The sequence below is a fragment of the Abramis brama genome, assembly GCF_963993115.1.
Source record: "Abramis brama genome assembly, chromosome: 20".
NCBI lineage: Eukaryota > Metazoa > Chordata > Actinopteri > Cypriniformes > Leuciscidae > Abramis > Abramis brama.
The window spans coordinates 25568034-25585102 of record NC_139982.1 but is presented as its reverse complement, the minus strand read 5'-3'; the positions used below and the strand labels follow the sequence as shown (position 1 = coordinate 25585102).

At 40.0% G+C, this 17069-nt stretch overlaps 1 protein-coding gene across 6 annotated transcripts in view; it reads left to right on the top strand.

Annotated features, from left to right (window-relative positions):
- The window catches only part of LOC311070977 (A-kinase anchoring protein 13), a 90506-nt gene that overhangs the window by 26243 nt on the left and 47194 nt on the right, over positions 1-17069 (top strand). For all 6 annotated transcript variants that reach the window (XM_084095184.1, XM_084095187.1, XM_084095186.1 and 3 more), the window contains exons 4-8: positions 1794-2102; positions 6701-6884; positions 10100-10286; positions 10610-12947; positions 14029-14102. In XM_084095184.1, the coding sequence (XP_083951310.1) occupies positions 1794-2102; positions 6701-6884; positions 10100-10286; positions 10610-12947; positions 14029-14102 (3092 nt within the window). The remainder of the gene's footprint in view (positions 1-1793; positions 2103-6700; positions 6885-10099; positions 10287-10609; positions 12948-14028; positions 14103-17069) is intronic.

Here is a 17069-nt window from a genome sequence, read left to right as displayed (position 1 = left end):
AACAGACCTCATTCATCATGTTGTCATTGTCATGTGACATACCAGCGTCAGTTGCGTCACTTCACTGTCGTTCACAAATCTTCTCCAGTGGCCTCATGGGATAGCAAAATGCCCACAGTATGCGCACTTTAGAATCTCGCTGGAAGTAATAGGTCATCTTGGTACTTTTTGCCTAATGTTTTATTAATATGGCCTGAATAATTCAGACATATAACTCTTTTTCACCCTCTTTGTAGTGTACTGTATGTATATTTTTGTTTGTCCTTTTTATTTTGATTTTATGAAAAATAAGAAATTAGGGATGCTGGTCATATATAGGAACCAGTAAGCATCTTTCTAGCAACCACCCACCACAACCATCCATTAATAGGCAGAATCCTTTATTGTAATTAACTGATGACTGAATTATCTTGTAACCAATTACATTGAGACGTTTTTACTTTTCGGGGAACTGGTAGCATTACGATCTTATCTCATTGTTAAAAGAAATAAAAACACAATAGCCCTCCATAGCATGTAATTTAGCCAGGATTGAAAGTCAAAAGGGAATGCATTTCAACCACGGCTCCCAAGTAGTTCCACAGAGGGTCGCAGTAGATATAGTGTCATGGAATCCAGCGCAGACGTTTGGCACCAGTTTTGTAATCACTACTCCGTCTGAGCACTTGAAAGCTTTTCAGCAATGCATTAAGAGTGCATGAAGAATGGCCCTACTATCGTCCGCTTCAGGTGCACTGGAGTTGGTCTGCCAGGATACACTTTCAACCCTCTCTCTCTGCTGGAGGTCCATAATTTTGGTTGATTCCAAACATTTGACTGCTAAGAGATCTTTATCGGCAAAAATGGCTCAAATGCTTTGAACCCAGATGGATGTCCCACTGAGATGTTTTGGTCAAACAAATGTGGTGCTGGTGAGTGTGAACAGGGTTTTTTTGGCAGTGACAGAAATGACGCTCGCACATAAACACTGCCCTTGCGATGTGTGTTGTTACAGTGACATCTCATAACTGTCGTGAAACAAGACAGGCCTCCTGGCAGCCTTCATAGTGAAGTTTTAATTGTTTATGAATGTTGCTTTTATAGTATGTCACCTCTGACTGTTTCCCTCTTGGAAATGGAAATGAGCAGTGTTAATGCAGGAACATTTCTCAGTAATTATATCCATCTCCGCTCAACCATAGGCACTTAGTCTCCTTTTCGTCTGTTGATATGTGGCTGCCAAAATATTAAGCAAGATCTCTTTTTTTAAATCAGTCTGAAGATGATTTACAGGAGACCTCCCTGTCTGATACAAGACAAATAGCTGTTTGAATTTTGTCAGGAGTTAGTTTAGTCATAATTGATTTATTGTTGACAAAGTCATGGAGATGTTAGTGGGTGGTATAAATATTTTTCATAGTCTGTAAACTGCACCAAGAATATTTTAACTGGAATTAAAATTTTCATATATTTTAAAAGTGCGTCACAGTTTGAGTTGTGGCCTAGCAGTGTCATTGAGTCATAGAGCTCGTTCTAGCAACACAAGTTCAAATCCGGCTTGTATTGCTCCCTAATTCTCCATCCATCCCATCACTTCCATCCATTCATCCCATCCATCCCATCCATCCCATCACTTCCATCCATCCATTCATCCCATCCATCCCATCACTTCCATCCATACATCCCATCCATCCCATCACTTCCATCCATCCATTCATCCATCCCATCACTTACAACCAAGTTTTACTATTCAAATTAAGTTTAACCTGTATAATATATTTCTATTTAATGTTGGTCTTTTTCTCTCACAACAGCTCATGATCGCAGCGAAACCGTGCGGGTCACGCTGTGCCAGGCCAGACCTGGGGGCTCAGTGGACCCTGTGGCTGAGGAACGCTTCCAGTTTGTGCAGGACCTCGCGCTGGACATGGCCCAGTTCCTGGTGAACGCGGCTGGAAAGACTGAGGGAGCGTTACTTCTGGACGAGTGTCAGATCCCCCTGAAGGAGTGTGAAAGGTTGGATGATACTCTGGCTCTTGCTCTTAGACATCTGCCTCTACCGGTAGGCTGGAGCGTGCTGGGCACAGACTTGGACACGGGCACTTGCACAGGCTTGGAAATCGGTGAGTAAAACATAGAGAGCTGGAGGCAGCGTCCTAACTGTCATGAAACCACTATTGGTCATTGTTTTGATATGCTCTGCGTATAGTTAGCAGCACATATATGGCATGGAAGACTCGACTCACAATTGATTCCAATAGAGATAGGCATGTTGCAAAGCTTATCATTGCTTTTCGACATTGAATGCAATACAAGTTTATTTAAAATCAACTATTTTCTCAACTCTTTTGCTGTCCTGGTTTAATTTTCTCACCAAGCTATTCACATTGCATTCTGGGATTGTCTTCTCTGCATGGGATGCATGCTGCCTTAAACTGTTTCAATCAGCTCCCTAGTTCAGTAATTAGGACACTGATCAGTAAATCAGCCATTTTAAGGGCTGTCTCAGTTGCAAAATCCTTCCAGTGCACTGAAACATTCGCTTCCTAAAAAGTCCCACAATGCACTGTGAAAATCAGGGAGCATCAATGCTCACTATGTTCCCTTCTGAAACACGAAACCTAATGACTTGAACTGCTTTTGCAACCAGTGAGAGGTTGGAAAATACTTCTTTTTTTTTTTTAGCAAGGAGGCAGCTAGAATAGTGTTTTTTCTTTGACATAATTTACATTATTACATAACATGTTGTTAAACTCTGTATAGTGTAAGTTGCTATGCTTAGACCATGGGCACTGTGCCTTCACGGAAGGCCTTCAGTACAGCCATGAACCAGTTTTATTTATTTATTTGTTTATTGGTTGGTTGGTTTAGAATGTTAGTCCATTTTAGCCTTATTTTCCTCCTACTTGTACTCATATCAAGTCAGGAACGCTAAGTCAGATAATCTAAAAGCAAACATTCCCGCCCTAATAAAGTGCTCTTTTTGGCACAGAGCATTTACACAGCCTATTAAGTCAGGCTGTGGACTCATTTCGGGGCTGACAGAAGATGCATGTGATAAATGGCAGGAACTCCGGTTGTCACTGACTTAGATTTGTGTTTCATGTGGATTTGGCAGAAAAGTTCTTGTTAAATGAGCTTCCTCTGTTCTTCCTGCTCTCTGGTACACATAATTTGTGAATGGTATTCGGCCAGTGGATCTGCAAACCTCTCAAAGAACTGGCCCATGGTTCCACTGACTTAAAATCCAACTGTTACTAACCTACACACAAGCAAACATTGTGCATCACAGTCTCTGATTATATACACAGTGTTCAAAAGTTGGGGATCAGTGGGATTTTTCTTTCTTCCGAATTTAATACTTATATTCAGATGCAGGGATGCATTAAAATAATCAAGTGAGTAAAGAATTTATTAAATTATTTTAAAAAATCGATTTATCAAAAAAATCTGGAAAAGTACCACATTTTTCTTGAGCATAAAATCAGCATAATAGAATGATTTCTGATCATGTGACATTGAAAACTGAAGTAATGGTAGCTTTTGCAATCACAATAGAAACATTTTTTTTAAATTGTAATAATATTTCACAAAATTATTGCTCTTTTTTTATGCTGCTCCCCCTACAGACTATAAGTAACAACTACATGTCAACTAACTCTCATTAGAGTATTAGTAGACTTTCTGCTTAATATCGGCTAACACTTCATTGTGATGCTCCCCCTACAAACATTCAACTGACTATAAGTAACTTTGCAACTACGTCAGCTTATTCTACTAACCCGAACCTAACAGTCTACAACAGCCTACTATTACTCTGAGAGTTATTTGACATGCAAAGTTACTTCTAGTTAGTCGAATGTCTAAAGTGGACCATTCAAATAAAATTTAACCATGGTTTTTACTATGTTTATGATTAAAAAAATGCAGCCTTGGTGAAAGATTATCAACCTGAACCTTTTGAGCGGTTTGTTTGTGTCACTGGCTGTCAACCATACAGGAACTAAAAGGGGAAATGAAAATAAACTTTCTGTATGATTATGATAATCAACCTGAACAAACAAAAGATTGAAAAGATATCAGCCGAATGGTTAAAGCTGATGCAGTCATAAACTACCAAACGCCTTAGGAAGCCACTGTTCCCTGTCCAGATATGGTGGAAGTTTTTGTGCATGGCCACGTATTCTCCTTAGCGATGATCCACTGGGCAGAAATATGAGCCTGTGTATATTAAGTGTGCTTGAATGAGTGTGTGAATCCGGCCGATGCGTGGATACAAACAATTGCACAGCGAGGAATCATTCGTCAGGGCAGCTGACGCGACAGCAGATTCCCGGCTCTCATGTGACTCCAGCTTGTCCTCTAAATTAGGCACAGTCTGGTTCCATGTAGGAGGTGTTAGTGTGGGCGTGGTGAGACCTGGACAGTAGGCAGCTGGAGATAAGGGCCAACAAAGGCTAAACAGGCTCTGTTATGTCATAATAAGCACAAGCTTATCTCTTATAAACAGCCTTGGTCTTAAATAACTCATTCAATAAAACATCTGAAAGCTCAAGCACATATTCATGCAAAGTTTAGCTCACTGAGCAAAAAGGGAGAAGACAATAGCTGAGTTTATGTGTTGGCAACATTTTGTATTTCTTGCATATTGCTGTGGACATTAGTTTTAGCGTTTTCTTTAGATCTTGTTTTCTCGATGGTCATATGCCGTATTAAACGAATTCCTGGAGTTGACCTGTCTGTTGAGGGAGACGGCGAGCTGTGTAATGACTCCCCAAGCTCATTTGTTGCAGCTGGCGCTGGGCACCTGGACCGGCCCTGAAACCAGAGCTACCCATGGGCATCTTGCCCAGTGCATCAGTGGGCATGCACTGCCAGCAGTCTTCCTTAAGTGAAATTAAGCATGTTATATAAAACATAAAAACCCAGTAAGCTAATAAAGACTGTTTCCACTGTGTAAGATACCAACTGGGAGTTTGCTGGTATTCGGACACGTTGCATGGCACATATTAGATGATAGTTATGGAAAATGAGACTTGGATTCTCCCTTAAAGGGATAATTCACTCAATTCATTGGCATTGTTCATGTTGTTCCAAACCCGCATGATGTTCTTTCTTCTGTGGAACACAATAGAAGATATTCAAGATGCTTTTCTTTATACAATGAAAGTCAGGGTAAACCAAAACAACACTGGACTCCATTGACTTTCATTGTATGTACAAAAAACACTTTATAAAATATCATCTTTGGGGTTCCGCAGAAGAAATAAATGCAAACAGGTTTGGAACGACATGAGGGTGCATATATGATTTTTCTATGGTCATTCAATTTTGAGTGGAATTTGAATTCTATATACTTTAACAGTGCTTCACAGTCTCAGGCGTTTTGGAAACTGGTTTCAAAGTAAGTGCAATTTTTAGAAAACGAGACCGTTCTCGTCTCCGTGTAAACTACAAAAACGCGAATTTGTGAAAACGGTGATGTCATGCGCATGCATATAACGTTTAGTCTGTAGGTGCATAGTGGTTCTTCACAGTGACATCGCCAACTACTGGCCTGGCAGCAGAATACAGCGTTTTTAGTCATTTTGCGGATCCGTGTGAAGGAGGATCATTTTGACAGCATTGTCATCTGTACAGGAAATAAATGCAAAATAAAAACTCTTCCGTTTTTAGTACATTGTTGTCATGTAAATGTACCTAGTGCTCATAGCAACGCAAGGTCTTGCTTGTTGATTTGTGAAAATCACAAAGAAAAATCTTTTTTTTTTCTTTTTTTTTTTTTTATATATAAAGAGTGTTTCCACTGTGTAAGATAGTCAAGAGAAATACAGTTCATACAGGTCTGGAATGACTTGAGGGTGAGTAAATTATTTCTCTTTAAGACAGGGAAGTTAAACTTCTCCTGTTGCATTTCATTTTCATTTCCAAAAACATGCAGATATCATGTGTATGGTTATGATACTACAGTTGAAAAAAACAGTATGATAACGCCAGTTTTTTGAGTCATGGGGACGACAATATTAACGTAGAACTAGGATACAAGTTAGTTGACACCAGTATTTTCAAAATAATGTCATGTCCACTCTTGTGTCTCCAATCAGACTGTGAAGTGATCCTGATCTGCTGTTCTTTCCAGTGCCACATTACACTTTACCACAGCTTCTTTTTTTTTCTTTTTTTTTTTTTTGTGCTTGGGGCTTCAAATTAGTTGTTGGATCCTCAGTGGGCCGATTAAACGAGGGCAGTCTCATTCTCAGCCTCTCATTAACCAGCAAGAACAATCCTTCCTCTGTTTCTGTTATTTCACAGAGAGCCTCATTCAAGCTTGCTGAACTTTTTAAAACAGCACTCTGTAATCTGTCTTTATGATAAACGCCTTCAAATGCGATTGCTTATTTCACTCAGGACCCCTCTCTGGTGGGTTTTTCTGCCCTTATTGTAAATGATCTATTAAAATGATGTTTGCACAAGTTTGTCAGGAGATTCTGTTGACAGAGGTCGAGGGAATTGTGGGGGTGGGTCTTGTTTGAGGGCTTTGCCAGCTTCTCATTGGTTCTGAAGTTGCAGGGGGTGGGGCTTAAAGCTTTGAAGGCCCCATGAAGCAGTGAGTGTGGTGCTTTCTTGAAGCAGCAATATCAGAAATATGCATTAGATAATAGTGTGGTGTTTAAAGGACAAGGAAGGAGATTGAGTTGGACTTTGTTTTCCTCTCCTGTAGAACCTGGGCCACAAGACACACTTTTGCACTTTGCTGCAAAGCGCGGACTACGCAAGGTAGCACTCTTTCTCCTCCAGCAACCCGGAGGAAGAGAGGCTCTCCGACTTCCCAACAAACAGGGTCGTACGCCGGCCAGGGTCGCACAGAAGAAAGGCCACTCACAGCTCCAGAAACTGCTGACAGAGTAAGTGTGCAAGAAATTTATATCCTTAACCAGTATTTTTAGCTCATTATAGTAACATTTTTGACTTCAAGGCCCCCCTCCATTGTCCAATATTCAAAGGCTTCCCAAGATATTCCTAATATGTCTGCTATAATGACAGAGCTGCTCATTTTTAAATGTATTATTTACAGGAATGGCAATGTAATAAAATGATTAAACAATTAATATAATTAAATTCCATAATCCCAATAACTAAATGTTCTTCATGGTTACTTGTATTTTTTTTGTCATTATCTTGTCATTTGTCATCATTAATTTACATGACTTTTGACTGAAGTTTGTAATTACAGGGAATTAATTTTTATTTTATTTTAAATGTATTATTCTACTTGATAAATATTATAGAGAGCTTGACAGTATGTATATAATATTGTTAATAATACCCCCCCCCCCCCCAAAAAAAAAAAAAAATGTTATGTATGTAATACAATATTATATACATACTGTCAAGCTCTATAATATTTTATCAAGTAGAATAATAAATTGAAAATAAAAAATAATAATTCCCTGTAATTACAAACTTCAGTCAAAAGTCATGTAAATTAATTTGTAAAAAAAAAAAAAAAAAAATGTATACTAGAAGAAAAAGATCATATCTTTTTACATTTTAGTGCTGTTTAGCTGAGTTTATCAAACAGAACATAGTGTTTAGTGGATGTTGTGACCTTTGAAATGCCTTAAACAAATACACCTTTATCGTATTTGTCACTCTCAAATATAAAAAGTTGAGTCGTAAAGGTGAAGTTTGTAAGTTGCAAAAATAACTTTTTCAAATAGGTGTCCCAAACACACTCCCAATCTTATATTGATCAGAAAAACCGATCCGTTGAGCTGGTTTGGTTTCTCAAACAGACAAAAAGAGCAATGTTGTACGGAGTCTAATAGATTTCTATTATTAAAGCAATGACTTTATCATGAAAATGAGGTGAGATTTAGTGTTGTGTTCTGAAGAAAGGAGGATGTTGAAATGTGGGGGAGATAAGAGCAAAGCACAAGGACAGGCCATGTGGCTCTGAGCTCTTTGTAAACAGTTAAAGCCACATAAGCTTTCTCAATCTTTTTAAAGCAAACCTATGCAAATTACAACATAAACTGGGTTTAAACCAACAAGATCCTGTCTGCAGATTTACTCAGTAAAGTAGCATTACCTGTGTGTGTGTGTAACAGAGACGTTTACTCAGATCAGCTTCCTTTAGCCACTGCTCTTCACAGTCTGTGGCTAGCAAGCCTGTGTGGTACCAGTTCCTTACAGTGTGTTCCCCTACTTGACTATTCTGAAACGGGGCACGGGAGAGACCAGACTCAGAGCTAGCGTGTGATCTGTGCTCCCTGGATTCAAGAGTCTGTTATAGGAGGCTGTTAAGTGCTCTGGTTTAGTGCCTCATTTAAAGCAAGTGTACTGAACCACAGTGCACCCTTAGACATTGCCTCAAATCTTTCCTTCAAAGATCATGGTATTTCGTTGGTGGTTTCTCTAAGATGTTTTGACATGCTTTTCTCATAGCTTTCTTTGAAGTCTGAATTGTAAACTTAATCATGTTATTATATGAATATATAGGGTAACATGGGGGAAGACACCCCCAACCCCCCCCCCCCCCCCCCCCCCCATTAAAAACAATGTGGATTTACTTATTTTTTCAACTGTAACACTTTAAGATATAAGTTTAGCATCTACAGGATGATGATGAATTAGACAATGTGTTATTATGGGAAATAAATAGAAACATTAGCAAATTTAGTTGTTATAGCACAAATTGTAAAATATTTAAAGGGGTAAGATGGGGTAACTTACTGGGGTAAAACTTGCAACAAATAAAACTACCTAACTAAAAACTTAAACTATTTTACTCCACAAAGCTAAAAACATTAATGTGTTCACAAATCCGTCATTAATAAATAGATACAAAAACTTATATATTCATTTTTATATATGATATTCAACATAATACAATGTCATAGATCACTATTTTTCAGAGGTACAAACAATCATCTTCCCCTGGGGACATCTTACCCTATGTTACCTTAATATATTTTTATACACATTGTGATCTTTTAAAATACATTGTAGTACTTACCTGTTTATGATTGCACCTTTAAAGAGTACAAGGTATAATGCATAATCAGCTCTCAATTTCATGCATTATCATATTTTATAAAAGTAAAATAATGTATGTATAGTAACTGCGGTTATAGTAATTTTGAGTGTGCAATTGATTATGAAGTGTATAATATGGCATTTTGAATACTTTACTTTCATAATATTTTTCATTATATATCTAAATATTATCTCATGATGTTACCAATTTAACTGAATCGATTAGTCTATAAATACAACATAATGACTTAGTGATAGAAGGGAAACAGCACTTATACATGGCGATTCATTCAGCTCTCCAGTGCTTAAGGGTTCAGTCTTTCATAACATCTGCCATTTGGCTAAGGCTCAGACTGCCTAAAATATTCCTCTCAGGTCCGCAAGACCTTAAGAGCTTCTCCTTTTCATTCTGCACTCTTTAGTTTCCTGTAAGTGATGTCACAGGGTTGCTATGGGTACCCTTTTGGACCTTAGATACAGAGTAGATGAAAACAGTTCCTGTTGTTACCCATGCGTCAGGGCCCTGGGGACAATCTGAGCCACTCGCGAACACACAAAAACACTAACAATTGTACATTTTCTCTTTTGAAAGCTTGTAGCTTTGTTCACCTTCTTTTCCTTGTCCATAAGAGACTGACAGATATGTAAAGAAGACACGTAAGATTCAGCTGTGTACCCACCTTAAATCTATTTACTGCTTGTTTGACATGTTGAAACTGCCACCAGGAATTTCACTTTTTTCAACGTAATTATGCTGTTTTCCTCTCCCCGTGCAAAAAAGAAAAAGCAGAACAGGTTTTTACACAAGTGAGAGTGAGTTTGTTTTTTCATATCTTTGTCTAAAGAAACAATTAAATTCTTGTTGTCCAAGCTCACTGCAGCATTGACACATGTAAACCTGTTTCAAGTTCAGTGTTTAAACGAGTGATTTTTCACACTTGACATTCTGTGTTCAATGGGTAACCACAATCAGTATTGTGTATTACTTCCCATCCTCTGTAGGTGTGCTGGGTGTGGCCTTTGCTGATTCGATGCCTCGAAACTGGGTGTTCTCAAAGTTTGCTATGTTTGTGTTGGGCAGGGTTGACAACTTGCCTGAGTTGGAGACAAAAACATCCAAGTGGTGTTACCCAGAAGGCAGAGTTCTGCAACACCACCCCAAGCTAAACACTTACACCCTGACGCTGGAGGATGTGCCAGGGCGTCTCCCACCTAGCCTTCAATGCGATGTGGAGGAACTCCAACGCCTCATTCAGTCACATCAGAAGGTGAGTCAGTGAGTTGAGAGTCCTCCGTGGCAGTAGGTGTGTCTTATTTCCTTGCTCTGCCACTTTAAGATCACAGTGATATTTCCAGCTGGGTACGATCAGCAGGGTTTGTTTGCTTTTGTGTTAAAACTCTGCAGGAGGTTGCTATCTGTGACTAAAGGAAGTGACTAAATGCAGATCACAGACTAAACCGTCTCTCTCGCTTCTCTGTGCAGGCACCCTAGCTCGCTTTCTCTGGATGAATGTTTAATGTCAGTTTTAATGAGGACTGTATAAGGCATTCTGCTTTATTTAATAGCTATTTTTGAACTTTGTTTATTCAGGAAGATCCTCTGACACAGCATAAGCCAGCACTGCTGATTCTTAACAGAGACTCAAGTGATAGCACAGAGACTGCTGACTCACTGGAGCCTGAGCATCAGGATCCCAACTCTGAAGAAGAAACCTGCCAATCACTTTTGAACAGCTCTGCCATTGAGGATGGATTGTGTCTTCGTCAAAATGGCATAGGAGATCATGTCCAATCACAGGACTTGGAGGAGGAGCCTGAACTGGCAGCTGTAGGGGATACTGGGAAGGCTTCAGATAAGGCTGACTGTTCGCAGCGGCGGGTAGAAAATGATTCTGTGACTTTCAGTGCCCCTTCCTGTGGAAATCAGCGGGAGGAAGCTGATATAGAGCTCTGCGTAATCAGTGCCAAGCAGGGGGCTGCTTCACAGCCTGATAAAGGGAACCAAGAAGAACAGGAGACTTGCCAGAGGAGTTCAGAGACTGAAACAGACTATAACGCTCAATCTGGCAACCTTGAGTCCCAAGTCATGGGCCACGCACAATCTCAGGGTCTCCTCCCCACGGAAATTAGTCAGCCTTTACAAAGAGAAGAGGAGAGCGAGGGGAGTACAGATCTTAGCTGGCGAGGGGACTTACCAGAGGAAAGGGAAGGGGAGACGAGTAGCAGCCAGGAAATAGGCTTAAACTCTTCAGCACTTTCTTCCCGTGATCCAGAGGAAAACGGTCAGCGCGATGGCGAGATTGAATCCAAGCTACCTACAGAATGCTCAGTGAGAACAGATGAAGCTAAACTGGCTTTAATCCAGGTAAATTCAGAGGTTACCTCGTCTGTACGAAACGATGAAACTGTTATTTCTGATGGTGTTGACAAGCCACATGGTACCCTAGAGACAGAGACAGGAAATCTCAGCGAACACACCAAAGGCAACACTGAGTCAGTTTCTGGTTTGGTTGCGGATGACGTTAGCATAAAGCAGAACTCTGCATTTAGCATTTTAGAGGGAGATTTGGTATCGTCAAGTCTTCGGCCAAACATGGCACCAGGACCGGTGCATAAAGTTCGACGAGGACTCTCGCCCGTTCCTGAGACTTCCTCCTATGAAGGTCCAGCTGTGGATCCCTTGTCTGAGACTACAGAAAGTTTTCAACAGCCACCTCAAGTCATACAATCTTCAGAAAATGCATCAGACTGTCAGGAGATTTTGCTAAATGACTCCGCTTCTGACATTAATGCAATAGCAGGGGTTTCCGTTGGCATCACTGCGGAGGTTTCATCTTGCCAGACTGAAGGGTCTCTACCTGATGGAAGCAAAGAGGAGGTAGCCCCTAATAATACTATACTAGACCCTAAAGAGCTCATTGGAGATCCGGAATCAATTGAGGACATTGTTGTCTCAAAGTCAGATGACAAATCAAAACCTTGTGATGAACCTTCTCTGCCAGTTGATTCCGAAGTCTTTATTGGAAGTGATTTACAACAGGATGTGTCTACAATAGTGTCTTCTGAACATTCTGGAGGTGATATAATTGTAGGAACAGTGTTCGGAGAAGAGGCATCTAAAACATTTGTTCAGCCAGACTCTATGTCCAAACTGGTGGAGCAAATTCCTGAGGAATATTCTGAACTTGCCATGAAAGAAAATCAAATTTGTGAGCCAGGGGAACCATCGGTTCTAGTGCCCGCTTTGCAAGGGGAACCAGGATTTAAGGATGTTGCTCCAGAGGAACCTCTACAGGAAAGGGAAATTGACTCCATTTCACAGGAAACACTCAGCGATCTCTCTGATCCATCGGAAATCACACACAATGATTGTGCTGAATCCAAAGCACAGTTCCAGGTCCCAGACTCCTCCAAGGAGTGTGCATACACACCATCAGAACCTACTGTTGAATGTGCGAATGGCCTAGACCCATCTTGTGCCTCCCTCCAAACAGAAAGCAAAGAAAGCAGATCTTCTGAGAGCCCCTTCGCTGATGGAGTAAAGATCTCTGCTGTAATTCCCGATGGGGATGAATGTGTTGACATGACTACAGAAATGAGTGAGACTACTGTCTCTGGGGACAGCCCGTCCTCTCCCATGGACACCACTAGTGGTTCTGCTCTGGAGAGCTCCTCTATGTCTGACCCACTCAATGCCTCATCCTCAACAGCTGAGCTTACTTCCCCTTTGGATATTAATAGTGGATTGCACCAGGATTTGGAACACGCTTCCCCAGTGGATTTAGACAATGATTTGTCTGAGGAACTGCAGCATTCAGACGCACCTGACAGCCTGACTGGATTACATCAAGATACTCTTGATAGTTTGATGAAGCACAATGAAACCCTTCAGGAGCATGCTGAGGAACTGCATGTGGAACAAATGACAGGTAATGCATTTTTATTTATCACTCTGCTGATGCTGGTATAGATTGTCTTTAATTTAGAGTGTCTGATGCTATTAACTCTATTTTTTTACCATCATCCTATGTAACGGTTGTTTGGATTGATCTGGAATTTCTTGCTGCTGCTAAATGAAGTTTGTTTTTCATGCCATTCTAATCAAATTGTTCACAGCTAAAGCTAATTTAGCTCATTTGTGCTATTTTGAAGCTAAATTAATTTTAGCTTCACTGGATTCCAACATACTTTTGTGTGTGCGTGTGAACACAATGGTGTTTGCCTTACAGATTATTTTGTATTATATGTGTTGTGTATGTATATATGGTTTTGATCTATCAGTGGTTTAGGTTTCCATCCGGAAGGGAAAAACCTTCCTTGTCATTCAGGTACAGTAAGCGTGTTAATAGGGAGTGTTTGCAAAAAACAATGTGTATTTGCAGCACAATGTATCCTGGCAACCGGGTGACGTCATCGGTCTCATATCATAGAATGAAAACAGTTGAAAGATTGTCTTGTGAACTTTTTTTCACAAAGTAGACGCCCAGCTCTTTTCCACATAGATGAGAATTCAGCATTGTTCTACTAATAGCTCCTTACTCTGTGTTATTTATATCACACTCATGGAGCTGATGATCTCAGTTGTAAAGGAGGAATAAGTCACTTCCTTTCATCAAATGCTATATTGCTGTAATAATGTATCTGAGTGGTCAGTTTAACGGTCTTATCATGATTTGTTTATTTCTAAGTAAATAAATAAATCTGCATACGCCACTGAAATGTTCAATCCTCTGACATGAATCAGCAGCTGAGTTAATGAATGACTTATTGATTTTTGGAAGTTTCAGTTAAAAGTCACGTATGTGAATTTCCCTGAAACTGTGGGTCTTATTCATATGAAACATTTTGTTTTTTAAATGCATGAAAAACTAGCCCAATCATCTACAGCAAGTTTCTCAAAATGGCAATGCAATCACTTTTAAAACTTAAAATACAAGTTCTTCATCCTTCTCTCAGTTCCATATTATTGTTATTATTATTAATGTCTTTTGCCTCGATTCCGCCTCACAGATGACGGCACTTTAGCAGAGGATGCGGTGGACGGACACCAAGACTCCTTAGCAGACATAGCGAATTCCGAAGTGGTGAGTATTCTTTGGCTATAATCCTCAACCTGCAATCCAATAAATAAATCAGTAACATTTAGACCTCTTGGTGTGACTCACTCAACATTTGCTTCCAGCCACCCTGAATTCTCAGTAGCTAAGTTGTTAGGTAGTAGTTTCCCGAAAGGCTCTGACCAGAAATTGAGGGATGTATTTAACCTGACCTTCTGTTGTAAATCTAATTTCTACGCCTGGTTGCTGAAAGGCTTCTGACGCAGCTCTGAGTTGGAACTGCTGAACTGTCCCTCATAAGGTCAAACTGGCAGATATGGGAATGCTGCCACCCTGCAGCTCACACTGTTGTTGTGTGTGCGTGCTGTTCTTTTCTCATGGAGGAAAGATGACATCACCCTGAGGCCTGAACACTTTTTTTCCCAGTTGTGTGTCAGAGGGATGATATCAGTGGCGAGAATACTGAGAGGGTGGAGTGATAGCTCATTTACGCAGGCCAGCAAGAGTGATGAAGTGAGATGTCTATCTTCAGTCTTTAAAAGCTGCTGATTAGAAGTATCCTCCTCCATATCACTAACTTCAGTTGTTTATTTTGTCATCATCCTGTGGGAATCCATATTGTTTTGGCAGCTTCCTGTGCCTCCCAATTTGGTAACTTATTTGAATTAATCTAAAATGAATGTTGAGGAATCACTTTCAGAGTGCTTTTTTTTCCAGCTGATGAACAATAAAAACATTGACAGCCAATCAGAATCCACCTGACTTTAAAGAGCATTTAAAGTGCAGTACGACAAAACTGCAGCACACTCTTACAATAAACAGAATGTTATCATCCGATGGTGTGTGGATGCTAATGTAGTTTTTGTTTATCTTTTATAGCTTTCATTCATGGTGTGAATGGGCCTTAAGGCCGGGACACACCAAGCCGACGGTTGCCATTGGGCAACTTCGGTCCGTTTTTGAGCGTCGGTTGGCTTAGTTTTTTCAGTGTGTTCTGCACCATTGTCTCTAATCGGACGCTGTTGGGTTTGTTGGGCTGATTCAGCATGTTGAATCGCCGTTGGTGAGAGAGAGAACTCTGATTGGCTGTTCAGCTTAGCGAATGAGTCCATGCACGAGAATAAAAGCGAAAGTGATGAAAGCGACCAAAGAAGTCAAGACAGTACAGACAGAAGGCTGTTATAATTTTACATTATCTTACCTGAGCATTCAAATACACAAATATTTTCATAATAACATTAGCCGGCTGGAATGAAGAAAGTGATCCGTGTGATTGATATTCAAAATAAGCAAGCACCGCTTTGTTTACGGTTTGTATATCTGCAGTCCTAGTTTCGGTTTCCCTTTTTGAATGACGATTGATACCTGCTGATATAGACAGATATTTCCTTACACGCAGGCGCAGAACACACGTGCTAGTTGACAGTCACCTATAGTTCTTTTGGTGTGTTCAAGCGCAGCTTTTTGGCCGAGATGCAGCTGATGAGAGGCAACAACACGGTCTGCTTTCGTTTCCGCTTGTTCTTTGACGTCGGCTTTGTGGCCCGGCCTTTAAGCCAATGAAAACTGACTCACATCTTTGCTAGCATGTTGCAGCTAGCATTCTTTTTCTTTTTCTTTTTTTTGGTTGTAGTGGACTCAAGCATTGGAAATGAAATCATTTTTTTCTTGCAAGTGACATTACTGAGTGACAATAGGTTTCCATTCAGTCGGAGGTGATTTTTCTCTTTAAACAAATTAATGGAGATTCCTAAGTCTTAATTTTTACACCATTAGCCTACTTTAGCCTTACTTTAGTATTTGAATCAAGGCCCTGTTTGAACTAAAAAGTAATAATAATGAACAGTTATTGATTGTCTGATTTTTACTCCCTCCTGACCTCTCTTGTCATGGTAGCTTTTTCTGTCCAGGTTGCCACTGTAAACATTTTTTTTTTTTTTATAAAACGGTAAACTGTGTTTTAGACTAATCATAATTCTAATATCTAACCTTACTTCTCCTACAGGCCTAACATTCTAACACTTGAACAAAATGTACTCTGAAAATTTTTGTGTTGAAACCAGTGAAAACTTTAAGATGCTGGCTAGACAATATAAAAAATATAAAAGTCTATAACAGTCTCATGACATATTGAGTAATCAAATGAACTTCTAACCTCTTCCATTTTTTAAAATGATTTGAGATCTAAATTTGCTCCGCCAGTAACAGAGGGCGAAGTGGGGGCTTGTTTTGCACAGATTGAACCAATCATATTGAAGGAAAATTACCATGAGTAATAAATCATGTTAATCTTACTGTTGTATAAAAACCTGATGTATTGTTGTTTTTAAGAGAGATTCTCTGAGAAATGCTTGAACTCTCCCGGCCGAGATTAAACAATTTAAAGGGCATTTGCTGAAGGCTGTCTGGTTATTATTGCTGCGCAGCAAGTTAACAGATTAGTGAGACACTAAAGACCTATTCCCGAGTGATAGTGTCAAAAGGGGCGAGACGTCGTTCAACTTAGTGTGAGACTCTTAGGCGGGGTTAGATTGCAGTCAGGTAACTATAATTCTTAAGCGTTCTACGCGGTTAGAATAGCTACTCTTAGGCGTCAACCAACGTGGTGAAGTCACCTGAGTATAATTTTTGCAGGTGTCAGGGACACTTGGTTCAACCTAAGTCAGGTGCGTAGGGGAAATATCTATCACTCTACTTTTACACTTATCTGCCGTCTGGCATGCAGACTTGGACTGCATCATGGAGTTGTGGAACTATATTGTCAGCATTTGAAATAAATTACACTCTGGAACATTCTATCTTAAGAGACTCTTGAGATAAGAGCAGGGGTCACATTCACAGAGCATCCTAACTTTGCGCTAGCATGCTAACTTTGCTCTTGCTTGGCAAGATCACAAGAAAGCTAGGTTCTTATTAGCGGTGCTTGCTAGGCAGTGTTAAACTTGGCACACATTTTTAAGATGAATGGTTTGAATCATGTTTTGTAGTGATTTT